The following is a 14,957-nucleotide window of genomic DNA, read 5'->3' on the forward strand; positions in this document are numbered from 1 at the left end:
GAGTATATACTCTGCTGGCATTAAAGCGCCGGCACTACGGAGCATACTGGATTCAACTACGGCAGGTCGCCCACGGCAGACCTGGTAAGCGCTGGCTTGTCTGACGGGCCGCGGTGAGTGGTGAGAGCCAAGAAGATGGAGGGGATGGGCAGGAGGGTGGTCGAGTTGCCAGACGAAAATAGATTGCGAGATGCGGGCTGGGCCAATCAACCGGGCCATCACACTGCGTCCTAGCCGCCGAGACCAGGGGGTTGAGAGACAGGCGCGCGGGGTTGGTTGAACGCGAGCATTGTGCGATTGGTCAAGACCCCAAAATTGGTGCAACTTCTTCGACTCTGACCGCCTTGGCTAGTGAGATGCCGACCTGCACATCCCTTGGGCGCCGATGTGAAAATGCGACGCAGGAACGAAATGTGGCCGGCTGATTGAGCACCTCGCCTGGGTCTGGCTGCGTCTCTGCGCAGGGCCAGGCCAAATGCGGTCGGCATGCAGGTCTCCGTTCCAGGTAGCTTCGAAAAAGCAAAATCGGGCCATAATCCCTTGGAAAAGGCTCAATATCTAGTGTCAAGAGATCGAGAGTCTCCCGATGTAGAAAGCTTCATGTTTCGGCGCTGCTTCTAGTTAAGTCGCAAGATCAAGTCCGTTGCAAGTCTGAGGTGCTGTCGACAGAACTTGAGTACAAAGAATGCCTGGCCAACGACCCCATCTGCGGACTGAGGGTAAAATCAATAGTCCGGTGCAAATGAGGACCATCTTCGACCAAAATATGTATTGACCGGTAGTATCAGCCGGCGTCGGTGCGGCCTTCGGGTTAGAGTCCCGTTGACCGGAACCCCCAGTCTCGGCCGAACGCTCGCCAGACCGGGCACCCCCGGGAACAACTCCCGAGGTCGGCGTTGTTGGAGCCAAAGGTGGAGACCGGACCGCCGCTAAGTTGAGGATCGCGTTGGCTTCAGTAATACCTTTGACTCAACGACGATTGGATAAAACCCATATATTGGGTCAAGTCCATGGAGGTTTCATGCTATTTGAGCCTAGACACAGCAACATCGAGATTATATTACCGGAATCATGTCGCAGATCGTAGTCATCGGGTAATCACCCCACACAGCCCCTCCTGTCAGTGTGCAGCAGCTAACATGATCCAGCGCCGGCGTGATCGGACTGAGCACCGCCGTAAGACTCCAGCAAGAAGGAAACCAGGTCACGATTGTAGCCAAGGACTTTCCGAGCCCATTCGAGACCATTGATGCCAAGGCTTCAATCAACTACACATCGCAATGGGGCGGGGCGCACAATCGATGGGTGATACCGGCTAACAAGATGGAGGAGCGTGATCACGCCATGGCTCTGAGAACATTCCGACACATGGAGTCGCTCTTCAAAAGCAATCCCGAGGCTGGCATCACGTTCATGCCTGGTATCGAGTACCTCGAGGATCCTCCAGAGCAATATAAGGCGCTCACGGAGGAGAAAGCCAAAAGCCTTGGTTTGGTCGAGTTCAGGCGTCTGAGTCCCAGCGAGTTTCCCGATAACAAGGTGAAGTGGGGTTGCGAGTATAAGACATGGTGTGTCAACCCCATGATTTACTGCTCATTCCTCTTGCGTAAGTTCGCATGGAACGGAGGCAAGGTGATTCGCAAAGAGCTCAGCGACCCTCTTGAGGTCTTTGGTATCAAGGAGCTGTCAGACGCACGGACAGTCGTCAACTGCTCTGGCTTCGGATTTGGTGACAAGAACTCGTTCATCACCAGAGGTCTGTGATCCCTTGACTTCTCCGCAGAGCGAGTCTTCTAAAACATTTCCAGGGCAAACTTGTGCAGTGGCCAACTTCAGCCCGGCAACAGTGACGCGACAGAATGCGGATGGATCTTGGACGTTTTGTGTGCCTAGGAACTTTGACGGCGGTACCATCGTTGGAGGCACCAAGGAGCCAGACAATTGGGACGTTGAGCCATCGCTAGAATTGCGGGAACAGATCCTGAAGACCTTTGCTGCCACCTACCCTGCCATTCTGGGTGACAGCGGCGAATATCGCGTTCTCAAAGACGTTGTTGGCCGTCGACCTACGCGCAGAGGAGGCTTGAGACTTGAGCGAGAGGATGTAAGTGATGGCCGGACCATCATCCACGCATATGGGCTTGGTGGAAGAGGATTCGAGTTGTCCTGGGGCATGGCCGAGGCCGCCCTCGGGTTGCTTCAACATCAAAAACCCAGAGCGCGTCTGTAGGAGCGCAATTGAATATGTCGCGATTGTGATTGGCAGTTTGTTGTTGGCTGGGATGCCAACCTAAAATGTCCCGTCGATAAGGTGATCATGCTGTGGACCCTGGCACCATAGTAGAGATTGTTGCGACATCGGCCACAATCATCGGCGACAAATTTTGAGAATAGACTGGTTCGGACGACCGTTTGGTGGCTGCAGGCTCGGTACCTGCATGACATGCCGATTGGCATGAGCGGACATGCTTGATTTGGCGGATAAATCACCGGCAGCAGCTGGGAAAAAAGATTTTTTTTTTTTTGGTTGACGGGATGGAAGGAGCTGAGGCCAGGGCAAAAACTTTGAGTCACTGCCATCTCATTGTAAGGTACCCCGCGCTCCGAAGGCGGTGTACGAACCCCTACTGTAACTCGGCCCTGTAGGAGTCAGAGGTGGGATGTTTTACCTTGCCATCCGTAGACTCATAACTACCCCACCATCATCATACTTCAAGCTCCTCTCCCCAACACCTTCCTCGACGTCGCGATATTTGCCCTCGACACATAAAATTGCGCAATTGAGTCAATCCAGGTCAATTCTTTTCTCTGCGAAGACTGCGACAATGTCTGCCCCTATCATCCACCTTCGCGCCGAGACCAAGGTTTGTCTACTCTTGTCGCAATTGCTTTGGGCTGCCCCTCGAAGTGACCTCGAGAGTGTAATTGCTAACGACTCTTAAGTGGTTGGAGCACCGCAGTGCCCTCACCCCGAGCACGACCCGAGCCCTCATCAAGGCTGGATACGAGATTCACGTCGAGAAGAACCCCCAGCAGAAGGAGTACCAAAGGTTCTTCCGCGATGAGGAGTTCGAGGAGGCTGGCGCTAAGCTTGTCGAGACCGGCTCATGGAAGGATGTCCCGACTGCCTCCTCCCCTGACGGCGGAAGATACTTCGTTCTGGGATTGAAGGAGATTGAGGAGGGAACGAGCCCTCTTGGCCACACCTACATTCACTTCCAAGTATGCAGCCCTGGATTTTGAACTTTTGAATCGCGCTAACTGGTGATAGCATTGCTACAAGCAGTACGATACCGTCAGCACTGAATAAAGCTCCCGTGTCTCTGTGACTGACAATGTATTAGGCAAGGTGGCTGGGCTGAGGCCCTGTCCCGTTACCCTCGCGGAAACGGCACACTCCTCGACTTGGAATTCTTGGCCGATGACTCCGGTCGCCGGGTGGCAGCTTTTGGCTGTGAGTAATTCTCAGCTGCTGAATATTTCCTTACTATATCACAGTCCTAACTGTATAATTAGTCCACGCTGGTTTCGCAGGTGCCGCGCTTGCGATCTCAAACTGGGCCTGGCAGCTCACTCACCCTGGCGAGCCCTACCCCAGCGTCGAGAGCTACCCCAACGAGGATGCTCTGATCGCAGACGTGAAGAAGGCGCTGGCTGAGGGTGTTGCCAAGGCAGGCTACACCCCGCGTGTCATGGTCATCGGAGCCCTTGGCCGTTGCGGACGTGGCGCAGTTGCCATGGCCGAGAAGGCTGGTATCGCAGATATCTTGAAGTGGGATATCCAGGAGACAACCGCTCCTGAGCGCAAGGGAAAGACCTTCCCGGAGATTGTTGAGTCTGACATCTTCGTCAACTGCATCTACCTCAACCAGCCCGTTGGCCACTTCGTCAACCACGAGTCTCTGAAGGCTCCTGGTCGCAAGCTGAGCGTTGTTTGCGACGTTAGGTTTGTTCACGACTCCTTCTATCCTCATGACCGCATGCTAACCGTTTTGGCGCAGTGCTGATACCACCAACCCCCACAACCCTAGTAAGTCGCAATCTCGTGAGCCACTCTCAGCTCGTACTAAGTGAAATTTTTTAGTCCCCATCTACACCGTCGCCACTACGTTCGACAAGCCTACGGTCCCCGTTGAGGGCTACGACAACCCGCCCCTGAGCGTCATCAGCATCGACCACCTGCCTAGTCTGCTGCCCCGTGAGGCTTCCGAAGCCTTCAGCAATGACCTGCTGCCTACTCTCCTGGAACTCAAGAACTGGCGCTCCAACCCGGTCTGGGTCCGCGCTACCAAGCTCTTCGAGGAGAAGGTTGCCACTCTTCCCGCCGAGTCCCTGGAGAACAAGGCCTAGTGGGCTCCGATCAAGTCGTATCTGTGTTTCTGAAATGGACTCTGGCGTTAATAGGGAGGAATCTTACGATTGCAAGGGCACAAAAGAGTCAACAAGACCTATGGGATTTGAAAGCTACATAGAAAAAAGATTAGACTGGGAATGCGGATGTCACTGAATAGAAAAGTTGCAGGTCTTCTCAGAAGAAGACTTTGGCAAATGTTCGATGATCATGACCGCCGTCCTTCGGCTTCGGCCCCCTTTTTGGTGATTTGTAGTCTACATGGTGTTGATATATTTATACACGCCGAAATGTCTGCGCCGTTAGAGCAGGGTGTCCCAAGCCACGAGTCCGGAACGCCCAACATATATGCATCTGAACTCTCTTCGGCCGGCCCCACGCCGACCACTTTTTCCAATACCCTTATCCTCTCGGGCTTACGATGCACTCATCCTCTCCCGCTCGTCCTCGTCTTCCTCTTCTTCCTCACCTCTTCGCAGCAGCAGCCGCCGCCGCCGCCTGCTCTTCCTCATACCGCTTCCGGTCCCGGGCAGCATACCCGCCAACCCTCTCGGCCATTCTCATCTTCTCCTCCTCCTTCCTCCTCGTCTCGGCATCCTTCTCGGGCAGACCCCACCACTCGCGGATGAAGTCCTCCTGCTGTGACTTCTTGACGGCCTTGCGCTCGCGCTCGCGCTGCCTCTCGAGTCTCTTGGCGAACCACTCCTCGCGCGCGGCGTCGTGGTTCTGTGGCGTGGCGTGCGCCTTCATGCACCCATTCATCGCGCGCAGCTGGTCGCTGCAGACGAAGGACACGGTGAATGTCCTGTTGAGAGCGCAATCTGCGAATGCTGTTTGCGGGCACAAGGTGTTAGCTAGCCTTCTCTACTGTATCGCTAGAAGTGACTGGCCCAGGTGTTCCCGCTGTAGTTCCCCCGCCTAGGTAGGCTGACGTGGGAACGAGGGGTTGGTGGAGGAGACGGGGGAAACGTTACCCTTGATTTCGGGCGCACAGGCGCTGCGTACACGCTGGTGGTAGATATCTCTGATCTGCGCCTCCTGGGATGCCGATAAGGGGAGCGGGTTGCGCGAGGGCATCGGCAGGCCCTCGCCGGCGCCGCCGGTCGGATTCGGAGCCGCCATCGCGGCCATCAACGAATGTCCCGGGGGAAGATCTGCGTTCGACACCCACTGGGGGTCCTGCTTTTTGAATCGGTTGCTCGGAAACGACACCGCAGGTCGTGCTTGTGCGTGTTCGCCCTTCGATCGGTTGCCGTTTCTCTCGTCGTTGGCGGGCGATTGGGTTTGCGCGGGTGGTTCGATAGTGGCCCGTCGTCGAAGGTGGGTAAATCCAGAGCGACAGAGCTCTCGGATGGAAGTGTCCGTGCATTCGGACGGAGCTTGCTAATTGAGACTTTTTGCCGCCGGAGGAGCCTCACCGCCTTCCCTTCCCACACGGCTGCGAAGAACTACAAGCAACAAGAAGAAAAGAGATAGTATATTGACGACGATATTAGTTTCTCGAATTTTGTTGCGTAATGCCGTGTTTCTTTTGTTATTGGGTTTATACCGCACCTTGAAGTGGAACTCTTCTCAAAAAGTGCAACAAGAGACAATAAGGTAAAATGGAATCGCGGAGTTTTTGCTTTTATTTCTTTTTTGTCGAAGAGCACTACGTAGCTAAGACTGCCTGGTAATTGACGCTGGGACTCAAATGTCCTTCTTTTCTTCATCAACATCGCTATCGAGGGCCCGGTGTGATGACTCGGGGGTTTCCTTGTTGTCCTTGCCCTTCTTCTTCATGGAAAACTTGCTGCTCCAGCCCGTCATTCTGCTTTCCTTCGACTCCTTGGACTTGGACGGGCCAAAGGAGGGGCTGCCGGAGACGCTTTCATAGCTGCGACCGAGCAGACCCTCCTCACCGTAATCGTCAATGTCGCCGAAGCTAGATCTCTCCGCTGACATGTTCTTGTCCGAGTTCGTGGTGCTTCCGGGGCCCTTCTTAAAGAGCCCGGATTCCTTACTCAGCCGAGAAGACAGACTAAACTTGCTAGAGCTTCCTTTCCTAAAGAGCTTGCGGACAACATTTTCCTGATCTTTGGCGATGGAGTTGGGGTCAGAAAGCGTGCTGGATAACGCTCGATCCAAGGTCAAAGACTCTCGAGATTCAGAGACCGACGTTTGCGTGTGGATGGAGAAGGCATCGCGAGACTTTCTGGACTCATTCGGAGAAGAATCGTAACCTTGGGGCAAGTCGAGGCTGGGAGCGGAAGCATCTCTGCCCTTTGCTTTTTCCTTCGTGTCCTTGCCCTTGTCCTTGGACTTATCCTTGGATTTGGGTTTGTCCTTGTCTTTGCTCGGGTCGCCGTCCTTCTCCTTCCAACCGAACAAACCTCCGATAAAAGTCGGTGCTGCAGGATTGAGACGCCCACTCAAAGTTCTAGCGTCTGCAGTCAATTTGTTGCCTGGTGGTCTGCTTCCGATGACACCGACTTGACTGGGGTCTTTCAGCACCTCGTCGCGGAGAATCTCATCTTGTTCTGACGCCAAGGTTGTCTTCAAAGCCGCAGGGGAGCCGTGGATCGAAGGTCGCCTAGACGGGTTCCGAGAAGTCCACATACTATTGTCTGTCCAGAAGCGACTCTTGTCTCCCGGGTGACCCCAGATAGAGGGTCGGCTATCTGTGGATGGGCGTGGCATATCTGCCGATGCCATGGAAGCAGGTCTCGGGCTGCTTGGATCGCGATCCGCAAAGACACCTCCAAAAGGCACGAGACGCCTAGCTGACGATAGCATACCTTTGGGTACGAGCGATGATGTGCTTCCTTCAAGAGTCTCTGGTCCAGCAGAATTCCGATTCTGCGTGTACGATGAGAAACTAGTCCGGCGTCTGTTTGATGGCTCTGAATCGTCGGTTTGCCGTGGGAAAGATTGGCTTTGACCATGCTTCAGACTACCAAGAAGTGGGCCGCCTTCCTCGGCACTCTTCCCGCCTCTGTTACGTTGGAAAGACGCGAACAGGTTTCCAAGCCGGTGCCCCGACGGCGACGGCTGTGCGCCCGAAGAAGCAGCCACATCTTTAAGGGATGCGTGGTCGGCGATATCTGAGGACAAAGGAGGGAAGTTCTGCTGGTGGGATGACCCCGGAGGACTAGAATGTGCACTTTTGGAATTGCCGGACGGCGCTGGCGAATGAGCATCGTTGTGCTGATCTGGCGCGAAAGGACTCCTTCGAGAAAACGAGTTGGGGCTATGAGGCTCATCATCGAAGTCGTCGCCTAAAATTCCGGATGGCAGCAGCATCTGGGCTGTGGGGCTCAACGGAGCGCCCGCAGTGAGGGCTCGCATGTCTGCTTCAAGAAACTGTTCCGTTGGTAATCCCTCGTTGGCCTGCATGTCTCCGAACTGACCGTACCCCGAACGACTCCCGAAACCGCTTGGAGGGCCATACGGAGAATCCGAAGCGGAGTAAAGTCCAGTCGGAGACGGAACGGCCGCGTTCGACATTGAATTTCCGGTTCGGCTTCTTCGCTTGATCTGTACCGGTACGTTCTGTTCAAAGTCGACGCCGGAGGAATTCGCTTGGTTGAAGAAATTGATGCCTTGCTGAGTTGCAGCATACATTTGAGCGTTTAGCATATGCAAGTGCCCGTCGAGTTGCTGAGCTTTCCTGTTCTCCATGATAAGCTGACTCTGGAGCTCTCTCCGCTTGGTCTCGAAGTCCCTTTTCATCTTCCGGTCGTCTTCTCGCCAGGTATCGTCTTCTTCTCCACCGGGAAGTTTCTTGCGTTCGTCTTCGAGTTCCTTCAGTTGTTGCCTCTTTTCTTTGTACTCGGCCTCAAGCTGATCAAACTCCTCTTGGAGAGCCGCGTTCTCTTCGATCAGAGTTTTCACTTTGAGATCGCGGTCTTTCTCCAGGTTTTCCTTTTCGGCAGCAAAACCCTCGCGCGTCTTGCGCATGTTCTCGATATCGGTAGTCCACTTATCGATGTTGTCGCGGACCTTCTTGAGCTTATCTTGCTTCTCCTTGAGTTGATTCTCCTTCTTCGCCTTGTCCTTGCTGGCTTGGCGCATTTGTTCGTAACTAGCCTTGACCTTCTGCTTGAGCTGTGCGGTGGCATCATCCTTCTCCTTTTGTACTCTCTTCTTCTCATCCCTCTCTTTTTTGAGACGCTGTTCAAGTTGCCTGAACTCGGTCTCCTCGGTCGTGTGCAGTGCAGCCGTATCGTCAATCTCCTTCCGTTGCTTTTCGAGAGTGTCGGCCAAATCCTTCAGTGACGCCTCGGGATGGTCGCCCGACAGATCTTTGATAGTTGGCTGTTCCTGGCTCGCTATAGATGGGGAGTGTCGTCGGTTGACGGTGTTGCGTCTCTGGCCGGCACTGGTTGCGGGTTCCCGTGCGGTGGCCGATCCGGGTTCGAGGGAGGGCGCCGCCTCGATGGTAGGAACCTGACTGCGTCCGCCATTCTCTTCAGTGCACTGGGAATGACTGGATCGGGGTTCTTGGTCCTGAAAGCTGTCGGGCAAACGGGAGTTTCCTAGCTCTGGCCGTCCATCGGATCGATATGTGCGTAATCGTATGACTTGGCTCCCGGCTTGGAAGTTATTCGGACCGACCGCGATGACGCGAATGTTGTAGCAATGATTGGGCCTGAGGCCGGTTACAGTAATCGCCGTTTCCTCAGATCTCGATTCGCCAACTGCAGCACTTTGTCAGAACCCCACAACACAGCGCACGACAGGCCTCGTTGGCTGGACTAACCATTGACACCATTGACCTGTATCAGAAACTTTTGTACAGGCCGGTTGTGAGAGGGGCGCGTCCAGTTGAGGGTAGCGGCGTCGTTCTTAATACCGGCCAGGGATACATCGGGGGCTTCGGGAACGTCGACTCCAAGAATGCTAATCAAGTCGGTGGTGGGCTTCCAGAGGGTCTGCCAGGCACGGTGAAGCAGCCTAGACGGGGACGTGTCAGTCGCATGGGCGCAAGGAAGACAGGCGGCAGGGAGGTGGCAGTAGGATCGCATGTGCAAGGCAGGGCGGAGCAACTTACCATATGACTGCGGCGAGTGTCACCAACATGCTGGCATGTCGAAGAAGCAACTCATCTAGACTCCAGTACCGGATGCTCTCGCGGGTGTAGTGGACGGACCAGGCAAGGCAGAGGGAGGCGTAGAGGGGGGCGACGAGATAGAATACGGCGGCTGAGGCGGCGTAGAGTAAGGCTTTGTAGAAGCGGCCCTGAGGTCGTTTAAGCCACCAAGCGATGAGGAAGCTGACGAAGAGGATTTTCACGAACAGGGTCCATAACATCGCCGCGTCGAGCCGGTAAGGAAAAGGAAAAGAAACAGGAGCCTAACCAGAACCAAAACCAGAAAAAAGGAGCGGAGGTACGAAAGAAAAAGCGAAGGATGAGACCGTTCGCCTGTCCTCTCTCGCTGGGGGGGAAATTCTGGGTGGGAGGGCGGTAACAGAGATCGGTCAAGAAGCGAATGGGAGAGGATGGAAGAAAATCTCGGCAGTTGGAGCGCAGTCTGCGGCGGCGACGTCGACCACGAGCCAAGCCAAACGGGACCCAACCCGATCCAGGGCGGGCGGGCAGGCTCAGGTCTGGCTCTGACAACCTCCACTACATGGGAGGACTGGAGCGCTAACCAGCGACACCACTCTCCCACTGTACAGGTACAGGGTGTACTGTGTTGCACCACCTCACCTAGAGGGTTCCCGTCAACCAATGTCCTTGCACCGTGTATCGCGGCAAGGGGCCTGCACAGTGCGGATGCAGGCGATCAGGACATGCCCCTACACGCATATTCGTGCCTACTTTACCACTGGCGACGGATGCCGGCCGGGCAATTTGGGGCTGAAAGGATGGAAACGGGGAGGGCTTAATGATGGAGGGGCGGTAAGGCAGGGCAGGCCTGCAGAGGAGGCAGCACTCGAGAATGAGGCACGAGAGTCACTTCCCGGGTAGGTAGTCCTATCATATGTAGGCAGCCGTAAAGCAAGAATGGTGGAAATGAGAGCAGGTAAGGTAGACAGACTGAGGAGGGGTTCAGTCGCTATTATGTCTTTTTTCCTTTCTTTTCTCGAATTAAACTCATCTTGTCTTTCCGTATATCAAAGCCTAATTTCAAGCGGGCGGGCAGAATAACCACCTTGCGGTCTTTGGCCCTGATCACGCATACGCGCAGGGCTGGTAGCATGCCGTCATTCTGAGATTCCAGAAAACATGAGGGGTAGTAGGTCTGCTTGATGCTTCTCCGTGGTATCTTTCCAGATAATTGATGGAATGAAGCTCTCATGACTGACTGCCTTACCGAGAAGAAAGCTCCTCAGGTTTAAAGCACGGTTCTTTTCGCCTGTGCTGAATCACCGCTAAGTCACGTCTTGGTTTCCTTTGGGACTGAGAGCTCTTGACTCGGTTTCATCTCCTCCGATGAAGTTTTGTCCTCTAGCAAGTTGCGTATCCAAGATAGGTGTTCGACGAGTGGGTTAAACTAAAGAACATCCACCTGTTAGTTGAAGTCTTCGGTTTGCCAAACCAGGCTTTCGGCGCTACTTGCTGTTCAACAGTCTTGCACGATGGCGCCTTTAGCTGTCTACCTATCTGCGCCTACCAACCTTACTTTCTGACAGCTTGCTCTTCACCTAGCGGCGCCTCCCGCCAAGTTTCTGCCACTCAAAGTCGCACAGCCCCGACTCCCGCAACCAATGTGGCTGCCGAATGATGATGATCATCACGTCTTACCAAGTTTCTTACGTGAGCTAAGGATGCGCTTCCGTGCTGCAGCGTTCCAGCTCGAGTCTCCTCGTCCTCGTATCCGGACCTGTACGCAGCAAATGCGTTGCCTCAGCCACTTTACCCTCTACGTAGGGTGCAGGCCCTGAATCGCCCTTCCCGGGAGCATTTCGCCATGTGCTGATGTGGCTGGCTCCTGAGCATCCCCTGAAAACGAACTGGAGTGAGGGGCTCGCAGCTGAAAGCGACCTATCATGCCCTGAAGGCGTCTCGCTGCCCTGGAATGAGGGGCTCCATCCCATCTGAAAGCGACTGAGCCAATTGATCTGACCTGACAACTAGCGGGGACCTGGACAACGACCACCCAGCTTGCCCCCCCTTTACGGCACTATATTTGGACCATGGAGGGGTCTTTGGCGGGGACTACAAGTAAGGTAAGCTACCTCCTGTCGACCTCATTTGTTTACTTGGTCTCTTCCGCCCTTTCGTCTTCTCCTGCCTTACTGCTTCAGCCTTCAACCTTCATTCTTCTGTAATCATCACAACAGACTGCTTTCTGATCATCAGCAGCCCCAACTGACGTGACTGATAGCTTCCCCCACCGAGATACCCACACCACACCCACCACCCAACATGGAGGCCATCAAGTCTGCTCTCAACATCGGCTCCAACAAGCCTGCTGCCACCGAGCCTTCTGCCGAGCAGCTCTCTCAGCTCAAGGAGAAGTACGCCAAGGCTGGCCAGGACCAGGTCTTCACCTTCTACGACGACCTCCCCTCCTCCGAGAAGGCTGCCCTCTACCAGCAGCTGTCCGGCTTCGACCCTGAGCACATCAACAAGATCACCGACCGCGCCCTTAACCCTCCCAAGACCGACGATGCCTCCACTCAGTCCGGTCTCGAGCCCCTGCCCGAGTCCGCCACCGCCAGTATCCTCGACTCGAAGCCCGAAGATATTGAGAGCTGGTACCAGTCAGGTCTCGACCTGATCGGCCAGAACAAGGTGGCTGTTGTGTTGATGGCAGGCGGTCAGGGCACCAGACTCGGAAGCTCTGCGCCTAAGGGCTGCTACGACATTGGTCTTCCCAGCAAGAAGTCTCTCTTCCAGATCCAGGCTGAGCGTATTCGCAAGGTCCAGGAGCTCGCGGCCAAGAAGGCCGGCACCAGCAAGGCCGTCGTCCCGTGGTACGTCATGACCTCCGGCCCCACTCGCGGCCCCACGGAGAAGTACTTCCAGGAGAACAACTACTTCGGCCTGGACAAGTCCAACGTCTTCATCTTCGAGCAGGGCGTGCTGCCTTGCATTTCGAACGATGGCAAGATTCTTCTCGAGTCTAAGGGCAAGGTCGCAGTTGCCCCTGATGGCAACGGAGGTATCTACCAGGCGCTCGTCGTCTCGGACGTGATGGGCGACATGCGCAAGAGGGGCATCGAGCACATCCACGCCTACTGCGTCGACAACTGCCTCGTCAAGGTTGCCGACCCTGTCTTCATTGGCTTCTCTGCCTCCAAGGACGTCGACATCACTACCAAGGTTGTCCGCAAGCGCAACGCTACCGAGTCGGTCGGTTTGATTCTGCTCAAGAACGGCAAGCCCGACGTTGTCGAGTACTCCGAAATTGACAAGGAGACTGCCGAGGCCCAGGACTCCAAGCAGCCCGGCGTCCTCAAGTTCCGTGCCGCCAACATTGTCAACCACTACTACTCGTTCCGCTTCCTCGAGAGCATTCCCCAGTGGGCCCACAAGCTGCCTCACCACATTGCCCGCAAGAAGATTCCCTACGCCGACCTCAAGTCTGGCGAGACTGTCAAGCCCGAGAAGCCCAACGGTATCAAGCTGGAGCAGTTCGTCTTCGACGTCTTCCCCATGTTGGACCTGAGCAAGTTCGCTTCCATGGAGGTGAAGCGCGAGGACGAGTTCTCGCCCCTCAAGAACGCCCGCGGCACCGGCGAGGACGACCCCGATACCAGCAAGCGCGATATCATGCTTCAAGGCAAGCGCTGGATCGAGGCCGCTGGCGGCATCGTCACTGGCGAGAGCACCGAGGACGGTGTTGAGGTCTCGCCTCTCTTCAGCTACGGCGGCGAGGGTCTGGAGAAGTTCAGCGGCAAGGAGGTCAAGGCTCCCGCCGTGTTGGAGGTTGAGTAAGTGTATGACTTAATGATACGGGATGATGGGCGTTCGACAGGATGGATAATTTTTGAAACAACCTTGGGTTGACGGATTAGTTGCTGGATAGCAAGTCACCATTTCTCGAGATTCGAGTATGGAATATGAAAAAGTTCTGGTTCACTGCATCTATTCTGGCGAAGGTATTAACTTGCAAGTCTTTTTTTCGCGAATGTTCGGACGAATTTGAGCGTCTTCTGCTCACGTCTATTAGTTCCTGGCGTAATTCTGCGATGGGAGGATTGTCCTCCAGCGAAGGCAAGTAACCATAAACAACAGACTAAGATCTCCAAGCACAGTCACGGCAGCCCTATTTCCTTACGTGCACACTTTATGCAGCTCGGAGGCGTGGCATCTGCACATTGGAAAATTGATTTTGTCGTCTGAGCCGCCGCTGCCAAGCTTTGGGATGCCAGATCTTTGGGCCAGTTCATGAGATCCAAAGGAAGGGGTATGCTTGGCTACAACCGCACACTGTGTGTGTGTGTGTGTGTGTGTGCAAATAACCAGCCGGGGATTGGACGTCCCCCAAAACAGCCTCCTTTATTTTTATTTACCGTCTTCCGTCCCTGAACCCTTCCCCTCCTTTCGAGGAGAAATTTTTATGGGGATGAGAAAGCGAGCGTGTGTCTGGTATTTACCACATGGATCGTGATTCATGCGCCCACATGTGCAGGTGACCTCGTTCTCTCGGCAGTGTTCTTGTCCCTTTTTGCCTGCCCCTCTTGTCTCTTTTTCCCGAGGTAGCAGCGCCAGTTTCGTCAGTGATGGCGGTGTGTAAGACGATGAGGGATGAATGACGAAGGATGGAGCGTGTCAGAGACACGGGAACGGCAACGAGATGCCTAGCTTTTTGAGTTTGGGTGTCAGAGGGAATGACAGCATGGTTCGTGTGCGGGGGAAATACTATCGAACTCAGGGCGGCGTGGTGGAAGAGGCGGGACGACGGACGACGGATGGAGGGGTAAAGTCGCTCCTTCTGGGCAATGACATCAGACTTTGGCTGGAGTTTCTTTTTGGGGAATTCAGATGGAGCGTTTGGAGCCTTGGAGGCACTAAACCTATCCGCCCGCAAAAAAATAAGTGTCACGAGTACAATTCAGTTACAGGACCGAGTCAGCAGACTGGCCCGGTTTAGGTGAGTGAGAGTGTGGAGTGTCGTATTCATTAGGTGCACAATACAGGCCTTGCTGTGTTTTTTTGGGCTCTGCACAACAGAACAGAGCGGAAAGAGGGGAGGCTAGGCTGGGGGGAAGAAGATGTTGGGCGGGTGAAGCAAAGCTGACTGCGATTCCCCTTCAATTGGGGACAACCCATGGCCTTTTCTCGCTTTTGTTGGCCATGTGAGCTGGACGGGCTAGGTGCCTTCCCGGAGCAGAACAGCCGTGCGAAAGAAGTGTCATTCAGGACACTCAGGAAGAGGCGGCATCTAAACACCAGTGCACGGAGCAGCAGCCACTCAAGGAGGATTCCCCTTTTTTTCTGTAAGAAGTGAAAAAAAAAAAAAAAAAAAGTTGATGAAGGTACTGTGTAAAATTTCTGCATTCCGAATTCCGACGGCCCTCGAGCTAAGGGCGCATTGAGCGTGAACTTGCAGAGGGAAATTCCAGCTAAGGCGCCTTACCAGACAGATCTTTGGCCTCGGCCCAAGGCCTAGCGCTGCCCAGCATGCAAGCCCACCGGCCCTTCGCGCGTGCACCAGGGCTGGCCGTTCTC

General features: G+C 54.8%; 5 protein-coding genes across 5 annotated transcripts; 3 read left to right on the plus strand and 2 right to left on the minus strand.

Annotated features, from left to right (window-relative positions):
* Nucleotides 1–1,071: 1,071 nt before the first annotated feature.
* On the plus strand, nt 1,072–2,230 carry DAO1-0 (D-amino-acid oxidase; the record flags this gene model as incomplete). The annotated part of the gene is made up of 3 exons (XM_036642861.1): nt 1,072–1,094; nt 1,149–1,756; nt 1,809–2,230. The coding sequence occupies 3 exons, from the start codon at nt 1,072–1,074 to the stop codon at nt 2,228–2,230; spliced, it is 1,053 nt and encodes a 350-aa protein (XP_036491764.1).
* Nucleotides 2,231–2,825: 595 nt separating this feature from the next.
* Nucleotides 2,826–4,350, plus strand: CGCS363_v011013 (Saccharopine dehydrogenase; the record flags this gene model as incomplete). Its single annotated transcript, XM_036642862.1, has 7 exons — nt 2,826–2,864; nt 2,944–3,222; nt 3,272–3,285; nt 3,345–3,454; nt 3,517–3,946; nt 4,002–4,030; nt 4,085–4,350. The coding sequence occupies 7 exons, from the start codon at nt 2,826–2,828 to the stop codon at nt 4,348–4,350; spliced, it is 1,167 nt and encodes a 388-aa protein (XP_036491763.1).
* Nucleotides 4,351–4,816: 466 nt separating this feature from the next.
* CGCS363_v011014 (uncharacterized protein) lies at nt 4,817–5,473 on the minus strand (the record flags this gene model as incomplete). The annotated part of the gene is made up of 2 exons (XM_036642863.1): nt 4,817–5,181; nt 5,284–5,473. 2 exons carry the CDS (start codon nt 5,471–5,473, stop codon nt 4,817–4,819), a joined length of 555 nt encoding a protein of 184 aa, XP_036491762.1.
* Nucleotides 5,474–6,040: 567 nt separating this feature from the next.
* On the minus strand, nt 6,041–9,643 carry CGCS363_v011015 (Uncharacterized protein; the record flags this gene model as incomplete). Its single annotated transcript, XM_036642864.1, has 3 exons — nt 6,041–9,030; nt 9,093–9,286; nt 9,384–9,643. The coding sequence occupies 3 exons, from the start codon at nt 9,641–9,643 to the stop codon at nt 6,041–6,043; spliced, it is 3,444 nt and encodes a 1,147-aa protein (XP_036491761.1).
* A 2,062-nt stretch (nt 9,644–11,705) lies between these two features.
* Nucleotides 11,706–13,220, plus strand: UAP1 (UDP-N-acetylglucosamine pyrophosphorylase; the record flags this gene model as incomplete). The annotated part of the gene is made up of 1 exon (XM_036642865.1): nt 11,706–13,220. The coding sequence occupies one exon, from the start codon at nt 11,706–11,708 to the stop codon at nt 13,218–13,220; it is 1,515 nt and encodes a 504-aa protein (XP_036491760.1).
* Nucleotides 13,221–14,957: the final 1,737 nt, after the last annotated feature.

This window comes from Colletotrichum siamense, assembly GCF_013390195.1.
Source record: "Colletotrichum siamense strain Cg363 chromosome Unknown KSG_Cg363_contig07, whole genome shotgun sequence".
NCBI lineage: Eukaryota > Fungi > Ascomycota > Sordariomycetes > Glomerellales > Glomerellaceae > Colletotrichum > Colletotrichum siamense.